This window comes from Camelina sativa, chromosome 1 (genome assembly GCF_030686135.1).
Source record: "Camelina sativa cultivar CO46 ecotype springtype chromosome 1, ASM3068613v1".
NCBI classification, from domain to species: Eukaryota; Viridiplantae; Streptophyta; class Magnoliopsida; order Brassicales; family Brassicaceae; genus Camelina; species Camelina sativa.
In genome coordinates, this window is record NC_141880.1 from 16,877,829 (window position 1) to 16,894,591 (window position 16,763).

Consider the following 16,763-nt stretch of genomic DNA (forward strand, 5'->3'; position numbering starts at 1 on the left):
AGGAGTTTACTGACAATAATGAATCAGTTTGTAATGCATGCTTGGTCACGTTTCTCCAACGAGAGTTGGGTAGGGGAGTGACCAAGGTTGATTATTTCTATCACGAGAGTGTTTTAGCAAGATTTAAGAGATTCATTGTCTAGGGAATATTTTCTTGAGACATGTAGGACATCCCAAATTGGTCAGGAACACTTATGAGTCAATTACCCCATCCTTATGAGCTTTCGCACCTTGATTGTTTAGTTTTATTCAATAACTCGACCCCTTACCCGAACTGGTACTCTATCACCATCTTCGTGTATACCCTCGAGCTGTTCATCTTAGTCTACTTGATCCGATAAACCCACCCGATCATGTACCTGAATGCTTGCATCGATTGCTTAGGTCGTGTGGTTCTTGTTCTTTTATTTATTTTTGCTTACTTTAGATTGTTAGAAAATCCCAACTATTGCTTGGCTTGACTTGCTTTGTTCTGCTCATATCTTATATGTTAGCATCACAACCATTTGGATTGATAACCCTTTGTACTACAGATGCATAGAGAATTGATACCCTGGGTGAAAATTCTGTTATCAAATATCAATTCATATTAGCAAATATACCATTTCTTTAAAGATTTTTTGATTAAATCTGTAATATGTTTATAAGTCTTGAATGTTTTGACAGCGAAAAGATGACCATTACAATATAAGATTTCATCTTTTTCTTATATGAAACAAATGAACACATTATTTTACATTTATATTGTTTAGTTTAAAGTTTTTTTTTTATACCTTTTCAAATTAATTGAATCTTTTACTTAGACCACATAATTGATAATTAATACTATATTAACGTTTTGGCGCAGTCACAGAGCCGTGCCTAGAGAAATGGAGGCCGAAGGCGATATCCTAAAAAAAACTCGAAATAATAATTACCAAATCTAATTAACAAAAAAGATAGAATACAAGTAAAATCTTATTTTTGAAACATAGTTTTCATTTTATATATAAGATTTTTTTTTTAAAAATCAATATTTTATAACTATTTGTGAGTAAATAATCAAAACATCAACTATATACATATTTTAAACCTATATTTAATAAAGGTTTCGATTGGTTACATGAATTATCATTGAGTTAAATTGAGTAATGGACATAACTCATAAATAGATAAAAAATGTTACCCATCATAAACTAATGGGGGTGTATTGAAACCATAATTTTAGGGGATTTTATGGGATTTAGGAAATTTGGAATTTTGATAGATTTTAAGGAATTTGATATGATTTATGATAAAATTCTTTCAAATCTCACCTAAATCCGGATGATAATTGAAAGAACCTTCTTCTACTGCTTTGTTTTGCGGATGATTTATTAATCTCCCTAGAAGGCTCTGAGCAATCTTTGAGAGGAGTTATGTTAGACCTCTCAGAATTTGAGGAAATGTCTAGACTGGGAATGAATATTGAGAAGACCTCCATGTTTTGTTCCGGTTTAAGTGAGAGTAGTTTGGAAAGGCTACATTGACTATTCAATCTGAAGCACGTCTCACTTCTAGTCAGGTACTTGGGCCTTCCTTTATGTTCGAGAAAACTTTTGGTAAGAGTTTGTGATCCCTTGCTGTCTCAAATAAGACAGAAATTAAACTCATGGACTCACAAGTTTCTAAGTTTGGCAGGAAGGTTAACACTTATCTCTACTGTTATTTCGGGCATTATTGGTTTTTGGACTAGTGCTTTCTTCCTTCGAAACAAGTTATAAAGAGGATCAATAGCCTCAGCAGCTCTTTTCTATGGAGAGGCAAGATCGATGTTCCCTCGGGCGCCAAAGTGTCGTGGTATGACATATGCTTCATTAAACTAGAGGGTGGTCTTGGTTTAAGGAACATTAGTAGTTGGAATGAGACTTGTGCCTTGAAACATATATGGATGCTGTTTTTTAGAGCTGGTTCTTTGTGGGTGGCATGGAATAGAAGTAAGTATTTTTCTAAATCTCCTCTGTGGGCGCTCAACGAGAATAATGTTGCTTACTCTTGGGATTTTAGAAAATTACTTAAGCTCCGTCCCAAAGCTCATAATTTTTTAAGCATCAATATCGGCAATGGTGATTCTACCTTCTTTTGGTGGGATCCATGGACTCCTTTTGGTTCTCTCTACCATTTTCTAGATTTGGATGGTCCCAGTCTTTTAGGGATCCCTCTGCTTTCAACTGTGGCTGAATTGAGAATTGAAGATGGTTGGTCTCTCCCTAATGCTAGATCAGAGAGACAAGTTCTTCTCCACTCTTTTATCTCTACCATTACCATGTCTACTTCAAATGATACTCCGGTTTGGGCTGTTGATGGTATAACTTACACGTATTTCTCTTCGAAAAATTGTCTGGAATGCTGTTAGGATTTCAAAATCTAACAAATCTTGGGCTCCGCTTGTTTGGCACAGAGCTGCCATCCCAAGACATGCTATAACCACTTGGTTGTTTATTCTCAATCATAATCCTACTCTTGATCGTTTGTCTACTTGGGGTTATGATGTGAGTTAGACTGTCTCCTTTGTGGGTTAGGCCATGAATCACGAAATCATTCGTTTTTAACTGTACATTCTCTGCTGAGGTTTTGATAACGAATAAGCTTCAGATTTCCACTTCTCCGGTTTTATGGGATCAGATCCTCCTTTGGCTGCTAAGGTCTTCAGTTTCAAAGCACAAAAAACTTTCTCTCCTTCACGGATGGCAAGGTACGATCTATGAACTATGGCGAGAGAGAAATCAACGGTTTCATGATGGTATCTCGCTATCTCCAGTTGCACTTACAAAGATCATTCTTTCTACCATGGAGGATAAGTGTAAAGAAATGACTCAGCTAGGCTTAAAATGTGGGATTACCATTGTTCATTTCTGGATTTCCTAAGGTTGTGTTGGTTCACCGATAGTTGGAAGAGTTTAAGTTTATTTTCAAGGTTCCTTTTTTGGATCCTTGGTCTTTTTAGTATTAGTTATACTAGTTCTTTTTTTCCTTTCTGGTTGTAATGGTTCTATATTGCTCTTTGTATACTTTTAGTACTTTAATTAAGAAAACCCTTTAACAAAAAAAAATCCCACCTAAAACTATGAGATTTGGATTTCTGTATTTTTAACTAAACAAATCCACTCAAATTCTCCAGAATCCCTAAAACTCATTAATATTTAAATCCACAAACTGTTTTGAATAACAGTGGAATTTAAAGTAGATTTTTAAATCATCAGTTCAATAACACTGAATTTTAATAGACTTTTTAAAATCTATGATTAAAAAACATACGATTTGTAAATTTTACACAAATCACTTAAAATGTCAAGTAGAATACACCCCCCTAATTTGAGTTATTAAGTGACTTTGTATCACAAATTGAGGGGGGGGGGGGGGGTGTATTGAAACCATGATTTTGAAAGTTTTATGGAATTTAGGAAATTTAGAATTTTAATAGATTTTAGGGAAGTTGATATGATATGTGGTATAAATTCTTAAAATGTGTGACACCCCAGTTTCAGATTTTTGCAGAGAGGTTTAAAAGGATTGATTTGGCCACATATGTCACCAAAGTGCACTTATCTTTTCGGTCAAGGGGCCTGAGAGAACTTCACAGTTAAGCGTGTGTATTCTTGAGTAGTCTCAGGATGGGTGACCTTCCGGGAAGTTACTGCCAGAACTGTGCGAGTGAGGCCAAAACACAGAGAAAGATCATGTGCTGACTTGTAGGGACAGTAACAATTCTTTAAAGCCCCTCGGACGTAGAAAACTGGCCGTCGGATATTGATGGGCTCACGGGCCTAGTGAGAGGACGTGAGACCCATTAAAGAAGGTGGGCCTATGAACAGGGATTAGACATGGGGCCCACTAAGAGGTATCGGTCAGGGCGTTACAATATGTCAAGTTGAATATACCCCCCTGAATTTAGTTCAATATTTTCCTTTTTTATTACTAACTAAATTACTAACTTCAAACAAAAAAATCAGTAACTCAGTTTATAAAACATCACGTTTAAAAGTTAATGAAGAAAAAAAAGTACAGAAGCATTTAATCAATTTATTAAAAAAAGTATTGAAGCATTTATTCAATTTAGAATCCAACAATTGAAAACCTAACTGTAAATTAAACGCATAGTTAGCTAACCCATCAGCCATACGATTAGCTTCTCTATACACATGAAAAATCCGGGCTAAACCAGTCCCTTGATAAAAAGTCATGGCACAAGCGTACCAGAAATGACAAAGGATGAGAATCACTAACCCCTGTCAATAGAAACCCGCCTACTAACTCCGAGTTCACCTCCAACTCTAGCTTCTGAATGTTTTTCCCCCAAGCTATATATAAACCGTAGTAGACACCCCATAATTCTGCTAACAGGGCCAAGCATATCCCAATATTTAGTACAAATCCACCACGCCAACACCCAGTAAAGTCTCGTATTACACCACATGTTGTAGCCAACCTCGGATTGCCATGCGACGCCCCGTCCATGTTTAGGTTCATCCATTCTTGTGCAAGAGGTTTCCAAGCTATCATTCGTTCAACACGCGAAGGTTTCCCAACTCCATCACGAGCCAACATATGCGCTTTACGAACTTCCTACGCTAAACCTCTCACAAACACTTTATCCTGACAGCGACTAACCTCCCCGAAGATAGACCCACCCCGCCATTTCCAAATCCACCACAATCCCACGGCAAACAACAATTACCAAGCACCCTCTGCTGATCCATCATCAAATCCCAAATTTGCATACAACCATTCAAGGACCGAACCTTTGAAGAAAGCCTACCTTATCCGACTGGGTACAACACATATCCAAAGGCCACCAACAGAAGGACAATCTCTTAGCACATGCATTATGGTCTCTTCACCCCCCCCCCCATTACATATCTGACAAACATTCGTATTACTCATATGGCGACGATACCTCTATGAAGATTGGTCATAGTTAGTTGATTAGCAACCAGCCAGAGGAGAACCCTGACCCTCTCTGGCGCAACAACACGCCATACGCGGTGATAAAACCATGTCGTACTCTGCTTAAAAGAAGGATCTACAACCAACATGGAATATGCATATTGGACTGTAGATTCCCTGTCTGAGGTTTCACCCCGGGACAACCTATCTCGTGCCCCCGTGAAGTAAGATATTCTCTTAGAATTACACTAAAAGTAATCTAATAAGTTATTGAATGTTTTTCTAAAGATGGGGCCGGAGGCGAAGGCTTCATATTGCCTAACGTAGGCACGACTCTAGACGCATATGGATAACTCGATTAGTAATACATAATACGAATTTTATCTATACTAGTATTTTTGTAGAGTGTTTTGAGAATTAAATATGTTATAGAAACTATTAGTATTGAATGCCATTAATTGTTTAAATCCATATCCAAACAGCTTTAATTAACTTTCTCTACTATTCTTGTGACGAAACAAAATTAAAATATTTTGAATATGCATATATATATATATATATATATATCTTTATATAAACATTTTGAACATTATATAAATATAATGTTCCACAATTAATTAATGATATTGAATTTTATTATTCTTGATTTAAAATCATCGTGTCATATATAGAACTCGTCATGTAATATAACTTGTCTGTGTTATTTAAAAATTTTAATATTTCTAAATATTTATAATTTCAAACTTTTTATTAAGCTTAGCTATATCAGTTATATATTTTAAACTTCTTAAAATTTAAAAATCTACTATATACGGTAAATTTACTATATGTGTATATTGAACACACAAATATAGTTCTACGGTATATTACGAGTTTAATTCGGATTTTTAGTTGAACTTCTTAATTTAACTTTGTGTAGTAAATTTTAAACCTTTAAAATGTTTAAAATATTATAATTGATAAATCTAAATTTAATAAAAAAATTAAAATTATTAGTATTTATATATATTAAATTTTAAAAATAACCAGCAGCAGCATATAGTTTTGTAAATATATCTCTTGAATGTATACTAGTTCTTAATAATAAGTTAAAGATCATTTCTGAAAGAAAAAAAAAAAGAAGAAGTTAAAGATCAATTTTACCACAAACCCCTTTGGTCCGCTCTCTGACACTCGTCCACAAGTCGCAGCCTCCGCCTTGAGATGAGAGCCGCAGTCACCGCCTCCGCCTCCGCCTCAGTCAGTCTTCGCCATCTCTACGGCGGCTTCCCTTGTATTGTCCCCTCTCGTTCTTTTTCCTCCTTACCTTTTCGCTCTCCTCGTCTCTGCATCTTCCTCCGCCGCAACATCCGCCCTCGCCAACTCTTCCTTAGCCGTACCTACGCCGCAAGCTTCAGTTCTTGTTCAGGTTACAACCACTTCACTCTCATCATCTCCAATTTTTAGGCGGACTTATCCAGTTTTGTACATTTGCTTAGACGGGTAGTAGTAATTTGTAGGTGCTGATTCGACCTACGACGTTATTGTGGTTGGTGCGGGACATGCTGGGTGCGAAGCGGCGTTAGCCTCTGCTCGATTGGGTGCTAGTACTCTGCTTCTCACATTGAACCTCGATCGAATAGCTTGGCAGGTTCGGAATTTGAATCGTAATTGTGTGTACATACTTGTTAGAATTATGCTGAGATATATTGTTTGTTACCTGTGAAGCCTTGTAATCCAGCAGTAGGCGGACCAGCAAAATCACAATTGGTACATGAAGTTGATGCACTTGGTGGTGATATTGGGAAAGTTGCTGATAGGTAATTGTTTCTAATTTCTTTTCTCAGTGAAACTCTTAGCTCTGTATGGATACGCATATGCTTTATATCGTCCTAGGTGAGGTTTGGGGATTAGCTTTAGAGGATTGTTTTAATCAAACGAATTTGTTTGACTTGTATCAGAGTTTTGAGAAGGATATCAAATTGAATGTTTATGACTCTGTCTCAGTGAAATGTCTCTGATGTGGTTTCACTTATCTTCTCGAGCAGTGGTCGTGTCTCATTTTCCTATACTATACAGGCCCTTATAGGTGTAAATAGAATTACAGATACTGTTTCTTATTTGTCACTGTCGCTGAACACCTTATGATGTGTGTTCAAATTTTTACCGCTGATGTTGTATCTTAACAGTGCAGATGTTATTTACAGAAGCGTATTCTAAATGTCTCAAGGGGCCCTGCTGTAAGATCGTTACGTGCTCAGACAGACAAAAGAGAATATGCCATGGAGATGAAAAAGATAGTGGAAAGGTTAGCTGAAGTTTTTGCCTGTTGTTTACAGATCTTTTTGGGGTCACAAATTTGACTATTGGGGTATGCTTTCAAAATTAATTGTTAAGCAGACATAAGATGCCGAAAATTTAGAACTTACTCATAACAAGTTATGGCAAGAATACAATCTTGAATTTGAAGGTCTATAAGTTTCTTATTCACAATTATTTCTGATTTCTTCTATTCTGGCTAATAATAACTGTAAAATTTCCTTGGTATGCCAGCACTGAAAATCTCTGTATTAGAGAGGCAATGGTAACAGATATCCTAGTTGGGAAGAATGACAATGTGAAAGGCGTAGCCACATTTTTTGGGATGAACTTTTATGCACCTTCCGTTATTCTCACCACTGGAACCTTTATGAGTGGGAAGATTTGGGTCGGTAAAAAGTCTATGCCAGCTGGAAGAGCTGGCGAGTCAGCTTCACAAGGATTGACAGAGAATTTGCAAAAACTGGGATTTGAAACAGATCGCTTAAAGACTGGTACTCCAGCGCGTGTGGATCGCCGGACTATAGACTTTTCGAATTTGGAGGCTCAACATGGAGACGAAGAGGTATCACTATGCAATTATAAAATTAGGCTATTCAGGATCAATATTGCATGGTTACATGGTTTAAAGCATCTCAGTCGGCGAGTAGCCAGCACACAAAAGTCTTTTAAACTTTCTTCCGAGATCAGTTTGATCAAATTCATTGGGCGCTTTAAAAATAATTTTCTCACCAGTGGAACAGTATTTCATTTCTTTCTCTCCTTTTTAATTTAAGACGCTGAAACCTAATTTTCTTTTCCCAGGTCAGCTGGTTTAGTTTTGACCCAGAATTTCATATCGAGAGAGAGCAAATGTGCTGCTACCTAACTCGCACGACAAACTTAACACACCAATTAATCCAAGATAATTTGCATGAGACCCCAACTTATGGTGGATGGGTTGAAGCAAAAGGGCCTAGGTATTGCCCTTCCATTGAGGACAAGGTAAATTCTTTACGTCTTTTGCTTTGTATTATCTCTGTCTTGGACCAAGGGGAAGTTACATTAGACATAGTTGATACAGTTGGTAATGTTTGAGCCAAATACTGGAATCTAACCGTGAGCAGGACCATGAAAATCAAATTTGCTACACAAAAGTAATTCTAAGACTTGTTCCTGATCCAACATGCAAACATATATTAGTAAGTCTTTATAAGTAGACGAGAGTTCAGCTGCTACATAATGGATAGCAAAATAGTGAAAGCCTTGGAAGCATGAGTAATCAATAGGGGATGGAACAGATCAGTGGGACTGTTGAATGTTTGGTTTGTTTTGAGGCCTTTGTACAGACATTGGGAGATTTTAGGTTCTCTAGAACAAACCCATTGGTTCCTTGGATTTTATTTACTTGGTTCAGTAAGTGTAAGTCATTTCTCAAGGAGTAAATAAAGCAGTAATCCAAAAAATTTCTCAGTTCTTTACTATTTCTTTGTTTCTACCGTGGATGATGTCACAATAGCAAATTACATATGCTGATGTCCTGTAAATTGCTCTACATTTTTGTTAATTTTCATTTGCAAAGTCCTGAAGGTCCTTTATATTCTCTTTTCTTGACGGTGATTCTTCTAGTTCCGAAAATCAATCTTGCATTTTCTGTTTCTACAGTGCACATAGAATTTGTTGAACTCTTCCTCGTAAACTGCTTTGGATGAACTTTATAAATTCTTATATGACTTTGCTAGTCCTAAAGTTCTTATTTTGTTTCAGATTGTTAGGTTCAAAGACAAAGAGTCCCATCAAATATTCCTCGAACCAGAGGGCCGAGACGTTCCTGAGATCTATGTGCAGGTTAATGCTTACCTTAATTATGATTTCTTTAGTTGTTATTGTCTTCGGCAGTGAAGCCTAAGGATGAGAAAGGAACCTAGTTTGTCTCTAAATGTTAATATCTACAACATGTGCTTTTCCAGTAATTTTCTTTTCGTATAGTTAGAGCAAGCCTGAAGTTCTTTACTGCTCAGTAGTTTAATGTGAGGTTTTGTAAGTCGAGTTTTCAAGACTAGAGCAAATATATCTTAGCTTGGTTGCTATTTATTAAGTCTTTCAAGGCGTCGTTTTGTTATAACTATCATTTTCATTGGTTGGTAATTCCATAGGGATTTTCAACTGGCCTGCCAGAGAATCTCCAGCTACCGCTTCTAAGAAGCTTGCCAGGACTTGAAAATTGCTCCATGCTTAGGCCTGCCTATGCTGTTGAGTATGATTATTTACCAGCTCATCAGTGTTCTAGGTCCCTTATGACGAAGAAAATTGAAGGTCTTTTTTTCTCTGGTCAGATCAATGGCACAACTGGTTATGAAGAGGCTGCCGCACAGGTGACTGATCTGTACGAGATTTCGATTTCCTTAATGATGGGCGTTGTAAATATGGTGGAACCAATCTCTGTTATTTATTTCATATTAGGGTATTTTATCTGGAATCAATGCTGCCAGACACTCGGATGGTAAGAAACACATTGTACTTGAGAGGGAAAGCAGTTATATAGGTACATTGATTGACGATTTAGTCACAAAGGATCTCAGAGAGCCATACCGCATGCTAACAAGGTAAGTTCCATTTCATTTTCTTGCTCATAATCCTAATATCTCCTCCATTCTTTATATGTTTCTGAAGTTTTCATTTAAACTTAATGTGATCTTAACTTTTCTTGATATACTGTTCTATGGGGTTGACTTTTAAAACTTCCTTTTTTATTTTTCTGTTCACATGAACATTTTTAGTCTTGTACTTATATAGTCTATTACCACTAAAGTTCTTGATTAGTACGTATGTATGTTCACACTGCAGGATAGTCATATATGTTTTCTTTTTCTCAATGACAGCCGTTCAGAACATCGTCTTCTTCTTCGATTCGATAATGCGGATAGTCGACTCACACCTCTAGGGCGTGAACTTGGATTGATAGATGATAGGCGATGGAAGTTGTACCAAGAGAAGCAAGCAAAGATTTCAGAAGAGAAGAAGAGACTGAAAACTGTTAAGATTTCAGGTTGTCTACCTATTCCATTCCCCCCAACCAGCTAAGTTTTATTGTTAGAACGAGTTTATGCTGTCGATCCTTGCATCCATTTTAACAAGGGATAGTTCTTTAGAAAAGCTATGTGGAATGAGAGTATTTACGCACAAGAAATTTGACAAAATTCCCCGACTTTTTTGTACCGACTGTAGTAACACATGGAGCTCACTATCTCTCTCTTTAAGCAAACGTACGAAGATTGGCAAAACTGAATATATTGCATAAGTTGATGATGTGTATTGCTTGCAGTTGCAGGAGGTGATTTGGCTGCTGAAGTTTCTAACGTGTCTTCTCAGCCAGTCAAAGAATCTGCAACACTAGAGAGTCTACTAAAGAAACCTCATGTCCACTACAAGCTTCTTGAGAAGCATGGCTTTGGAAATGAAACATTATCTAGAATGGAAAAAGAGTGTGTAGAGATCGATATAAAATATGAAGGTTTCATTGTGCGCCAGCAAAACCAACTCCAGCAGGTATGTTCTGTCTGCTGCATTGCTCCTTTAAATACATACTCCTTGCCTGCTTGGAGATATGGACATGAATTAAAAAAATGCATCCTTAATAGATGGTCCACCAACAACATAGACGACTTCCAGCGGATTTGGATTACTATTCGCTGACAACTCTATCTCATGAAGGGCGTGAAAAACTTTCAAAGGTGTGTTTAAAGTAGTTTTTTTAGTAGAATGAGTGTGGTTTATATATAGCTTATCTTCTTATGATGTGAACGATTATAAATTCAGGTGAGACCAGAGACAATCGGGCAGGCAAGTAGAGTAGGCGGAGTCAGTCCTGCTGACATAACAGCTTTGCTCATAACACTAGAATCAAACCGAAGGAGAACTCAAGAGGTAAAGAGAGGAAAAATACTAGAGCATGCGTTGGCAGAATCAAGTCCACAATTGGTAGAAGATAGAGAGCATATGGTTAATGAGTGATTAAGAAGAAGTTGTACAGGTTAGCATCAACAACTCTCCAAGATTGTACAACCTTGATAATGATTTTGATCTACCGCCATTCTCTCGAATGGCCAAAAAAAGATTTACTTATTTTACTTTTGTGTAACCTCATGGCTGATTTTTTTTGTATGATTCTTTCTGCTTATACGGTTCAAATTCCTCATCATTATCAACGTACTTATAAAATAAAGGGCACGAAAAAAGATTAAAGAGGAAGAACTTGTATGAAAATTGTTAATGGAAGATGATGAAAATTTAAATTTTAAATTTGAACTCTTTCATTACTTCAGTACTTTTTTCTAGTTTTGTTGTTTCCTATCTCTAGCCTACACAACCCCTTCACCTTCGAGCGATTAATTTTGGAGTTAAATGGGCCAAGCACTGGAGGGTTCAGCCCAACTCAATAAACCCAACCCGAATTCATAATCTTAAAAATACCCGACCCAACTTGTTAAAAGATCTCCACAAAACGGTTCATGGCATAATCTGTAAATTTTGTTAACAGAGTACAACACAGTCGCCAAAATGATGCTGCTGAAGCAAATCTCACCGGCGTTTCAACTCCGCCGCCGTCTCTCCACCCTCTCCTCCGACGGTTTCACTCTCAATCTACCAAAACTCGAACCCTCCTCCGACGCCGAATTAATCTCCCAAATGCTTATAACAAATCACAACCCATTCCACTTCATGGAATCATCTCTACAGCTCAACGGCATCTCACTCTCTCCCGACCTAATCCACCAAACCCTCCTCCGTCTCCGTCACAATTCCAAAATCGCCCTCTCTTTCTTCCAATATCTACGCTCCTTACCTTCTCCTTCAACACCAACACCAACCTCCTTCAATCTCATCATCGATATCCTCGGACGCGTTCGTCAATTCGACGTCGTTCGACAACTCATCGTGGAGATGGATCAAACCTCTCCTGAGACGTTTCTAATCCTAACCAAACGGTTAATCGCCGCGGGGCTTACGCGTCAAGCGGTTCGTGCTTTCGACGACGCGCCCTGTTTCCTAGAGAACCGTCGTTTCGGTGTTGTCGAGTTCGGGTTTCTTCTCGATACGCTTTGTAAATACGGTTACACGAAGATGGCTGTTGGGGTTTTTAATGAAAGGAAAGAAGAGTTTGGGTGTGATGAGAAGATTTATACGATTTTGATTGCTGGTTGGTGTAAGCTTAGGAGGATTGATATGGCGGAGAAGTTTTTAGCGGAGATGATTGAGTCTAGGATTGAACCGAACGTTGTCACGTATAATGTTTTGCTCAATGGGATTTGTCGGACGGCGAGTTTGCATCCGGAAGAAAGGTTTGAGAGGAATGTGAGGAATGCAGAGAAGGTGTTCGATGAAATGCGTCAGAGGGGGATTGAGCCTGATGTTACGAGTTTTTCCATCGTGCTTCATATGTATAGCCGAGCTCATAAGTCTGAGCTGACGTTGGATAAGTTGAAGCTGATGAAGGCGAAAGGGATTAGTCCGACGATTGAAACATACACTTCGGTTGTTAAATGTCTCTGTTCTTGCGGGAGGTTGGAGGAAGCGGAAGAGTTGCTTGAAACAATGGTGGAAACTGGGATAAGCCCGTCTTCTGCGACATACAATTGTTTTTTCAAAGAATACAAAGGGAGGAAAGATGCTAATGGGGCAATGAATCTGTATAGGAAGATGAAGAACGGATTTTGTAAACCAAGTACGCAGACGTATAATGTATTGTTGGGGACGTTTATCAATTTGGGGAAGATGGAGACTGTGAAAGAGATATGGGATGATCTGAAGGCAAGTGAAACTGGTCCGGATTTGGACTCGTATACGTCATTGATTCATGGGTTGTGTAGTAAGGAGAAATGGAAGGAGGCTTGTGGGTTTTTTGTGGAGATGATAGAGAAGGGTTACTTGCCACAAAAGCTAACGTTTGAGACATTGTATAAAGGATTAATACAGTCTAATAAGATGAGGACTTGGAGGAGGTTGAAGAAGAAACTCGACGAGGAATCTATTACATTTGGCTCTGAGTTTCAGAGATATCCTTTTGAGCCTTACAAGAGATGAAGTATACTGGCAAATGTAAAAGACATTTGAGTCATAATCTGATTTCTTGTCTTTCTCATTTTGTAGTAAAAAAAAAAGATTTGAGTTTCTTTAGTTTTAATAGGAGGATGTTACCGTGTACGTCTTTCCTCTTCTGGGTCTACGTGATTAATTCATTCCAACTTCTAAAACCACTCGATGTCAACTTCAGTCTTTGGAGAGCTAGGTTCTAGATGACAACATTGAAATCACAAGCCAGCAGAAGATGATCTCTTGCTTCTGTAAATTCTTGACACAAGCAACACAACGGATAAATCTGTTGGGGCAACTAATCTCGATCGTGTGGGGCAGTCTATCCAGCTGGGAAACCCACAAGTTAAACGCATTTCGAGGTGTTGCACCCTTGAACCAGAACGACGAAGCCCAAGCCTTCTCCACGTCTTTATGCCTTAGCACATTCCAAGTATCGGAGGACAAGGGAAGCCGTCGCTGTCATAGTAGTTTTATTTCGGTTGCGGCATTGGCAAGGGTTTAGCAACTAGTTTCCATTCTCCCACTTTAGTTCGACAAAGTTTCACCGCATTATGTACTGCACCTAGTCCGTAGAAGTAAATTAAAGCCCGGCTGCAACAAAGAGGAAAAGAAATAAGCAAGTTGAGAAACAAAAATACACAAATAATTGGAGGAAGAAGCCACAAACAAACCTTTTGACAACAAAAACATCAGTGATCATTCCACATGAAGAGAAATGGTTCATCAAAACGCTCTTGACATCATCATCCGGAAGCGAAGGTTCATATCCAGTAACAGAAATGCCATGTCTACCGTGATAGTTAAATTGCACATATATATATATATATATATATATATATATCATCAAATTACAGATACAAGTCTTCCCAAAAAAAAAAGAAACGAAAGAAAAGAACCTATATAATTTACTCGTGTCAGCGAAAGTGTGCGACCCTAGTAGCAGCCAGTTCATCAGTACTACCACCTTTTCTGAATTCTCCTGGTAAAACCTGAAGAGCTAATTTCCTTCCTCCCATGTAGCTTCCACTAAGTGCCAACAATAGAAGACCTGTTTTAAAAAACAAGAACCAAGTTGTTACCTAGCTAGGCACTATTTAGCTTGAGCGACTTCACAACTGGTAAAGGAGAAGCCACAAACCTCTGGACAGCCATCGTTTGCAGGGTCTCTGCAAACCTTAACATGATGAACTTCTCCACGTGCTTTGAAATGATTTTTTAACGCTAGCTCTATGGGTATCAAGACGAGGAAGCGAAGTGCCGTATCCCTCAAGGCCTCAACGCTAATCGTAATCCTAATTTTCCAGGAGATCAACTATATTATCAGAAACAATTATAAGAACACATGCATGGATCAGCTTTCATATACAAAATCTCCAAATTAGAACGCATCAACTTACCGGCTTCTTTAGTAACCGTAGAAGGCTTTCATAAAATCGACAAATTGATCACCGGGCATTAATGTTGTCATCTAGTATATGTATGTAATCAGAAATGTCAATTACAGATACATTATTATCTGTTCTTTCATAGGTGACAAAACCATTAATAGAGAATCCATTGATGAAGAACAAATGAAACGAAAAAAGAAACAAATTTTAAAATAAAAACAAATTTTAAAAAATTATGTTTATTAATAAATAATAATATTTCAATTTCATAATATAATAATTTCATATTTTCACAATATATTAACAGAAGAATAGTTTTGATATGAATTTCATGTTAACTTAATCTTAAGGATTTATTTAAAATTTGTATGAATAGTAGAATAAATTCAAGAGATGTTTATATCATAAATAAAAACTAAAAAATATTTTAGATTACTCTTAAAATTTTATTGTAGGTCAATATTATTTATTAATATTTTACATGACATATATAAAGTTTAATTCACATTAAAAAAAAAAATCAAATGTACAATTCATAACATATACATTAAAATTAGTTATAGTATTAGTATTTTCATTGAAATTTGATTTATAGAACTAATATATTTTTAAATATATTGTTACTGTAGTTACCATTTATTATTTTTTTCATTCTCTGCATCTTTTTCTTTCATTCCTAAAAAATTATTTATTCCGTTCCGTATTGTTCTTTTTATTTATTTCATTTGTAGTCCATTTTAGTATACTTATGCAACTTGTAATTATATGGTTAAAATTATACCCAACACAACTCATTCAACAAAACATTGGGGACAATGAAGATATTATAATAAAAATTTGTTCATCTCATATTTTACAAAAGAATGAGTTGAATGCTATATATTCACTTTTTTTTGCAAACCAAATTTTTTTAATCGTTCATTTGCATGCAGCCATTTGCACCAAATACTGATCATAAATCCGAGTAGAACAAATATTGATTCATCATTGTGAACCTCCATTTTGATAATCTTTTTGGCTAATGGTCGAAACTTAAGAAGCTTCCTTAAATCCATGAACCCATGGTAGTTACTAGTCCTGCACGTTCCTTTAACCAAAGCAAAACCGACTTGGAGTTTTTGATTGTTTTTCAGTAATCACTAAACTTAATCGATTTGGTTTATTTTCGTGAATGGAATTTTTCTAAATTGAACAATTTTTTTAGGTTTTTCCGGTTAAAATCGGTTAACTCTGGTTATATAGGATAAAATAAAATGTGCTTTGGATGTAGATTTTAGCTTGTATGCGAAACAAACAAATTTTAAGAACAATATATTCCCACAAAACCTTATAACCAAATCAAGATTGCTTATTTTGTTTTGATTCAAACGTACGAAAATATATTGAAGTAAACTTTAACGAAAAGTGCTTCTTTTTAGGTCATGTTCGTTTGTTTGCCGTTGGATCCAACGACAATGGGTAGCAATAACATATGTTGTTTGTATCCTAGTCGTTGTGTTGTTCGCTTTTCTATCGTCAAGACAAATCATTATATTTTTACAAAAATGTTGAATAATATTTCTAACAATAATTAATTTAAAATACAGGTTTAAAAACAATTAATTTAAAATTTTTCTTTTTATTTTATTTACTTTATATTTGTATAAATTTCATTTATTTATAGTTGATTTATTTGAATCTAAGTTAATTTAATTAGCAATGAATTTAATTAGATTTAGTTTAGTTTTTTTTACTTCATTTATTTAATATTTTTATTATATTTAATTACATTAAATTATATTATATTTATTTAATTCAATTTATCTATTTTTAATAAATAATTCTTATACTGCTAATTTAATCCATTTTTAGTCTTTTCACATATATTAAAAAACACATTAAAATTTCATTATAGTTGCTTCATTTTGTCATGATTTACAATTTTCTATAACTCTATATCAATAGTATTTAGTTATTTTCTTGAGATTTACAATTTATCATTAGCAACTATTAAAAAGTGCATTGATAACTTAAAAGATACATCTTTTTGAAACAATTTTTTTTCTAGCAAAAGGATTAATAAGGAAAGGAGAGAGTATGTATTTTTATTGCTATGTT

The 16,763-nt window shown here is 36.1% G+C and overlaps 2 protein-coding genes across 3 annotated transcripts; both read left to right on the top strand.

Moving 5' to 3' along the window:
* Positions 1-5,951: 5,951 nt before the first annotated feature.
* LOC104793756 (uncharacterized) lies at positions 5,952-11,383 on the top strand. 2 transcript variants are annotated; one of them, XM_087460190.1, is made up of 13 exons: positions 5,952-6,313; positions 6,405-6,535; positions 6,613-6,704; positions 7,079-7,192; positions 7,438-7,768; positions 8,008-8,187; positions 8,950-9,030; positions 9,339-9,557; positions 9,646-9,788; positions 10,065-10,231; positions 10,508-10,731; positions 10,824-10,916; positions 11,002-11,383. In XM_087460190.1, exons 1-13 carry the CDS (start codon positions 6,109-6,111, stop codon positions 11,194-11,196), a joined length of 2,175 nt encoding a protein of 724 aa, XP_087316316.1. In that variant the 5' UTR covers positions 5,952-6,108; the 3' UTR covers positions 11,197-11,383. The 2 variants fall into 2 exon arrangements, with proteins under 2 accessions (XP_087316316.1, XP_087316318.1); XM_087460192.1 differs by lacking the exons at positions 5,952-6,313; positions 6,405-6,535 and having other exon boundaries at positions 7,074-7,192.
* Positions 11,384-11,700: 317 nt separating this feature from the next.
* LOC104747268 (pentatricopeptide repeat-containing protein At2g13420, mitochondrial) lies at positions 11,701-13,386 on the top strand. Its single transcript, XM_087460195.1, has one exon. The coding sequence runs from the start codon at positions 11,743-11,745 to the stop codon at positions 13,264-13,266; it is 1,524 nt and encodes a 507-aa protein (XP_087316321.1). The 5' UTR covers positions 11,701-11,742; the 3' UTR covers positions 13,267-13,386.
* The last annotated feature ends 3,377 nt before the right edge of the window (positions 13,387-16,763 follow it).

Coding starts and splice junctions, on each gene's coding strand:
- LOC104747268 (XM_087460195.1), top strand. CDS start 11,743: ATGATGCTGCTGAAGCAAATCTCACCGGCGTTTCAACTCCGCCGCCGT.
- LOC104793756 (XM_087460190.1), top strand. CDS start 6,109: ATGAGAGCCGCAGTCACCGCCTCCGCCTCCGCCTCAGTCAGTCTTCGC. Junction 7,769..8,007: donor CTCAACATGGAGACGAAGAG/GTATCACTATGC, acceptor TTCTTTTCCCAG/GTCAGCTGGTTTAGTTTTGA. Junction 8,188..8,949: donor GCCCTTCCATTGAGGACAAG/GTAAATTCTTTA, acceptor ATTTTGTTTCAG/ATTGTTAGGTTCAAAGACAA.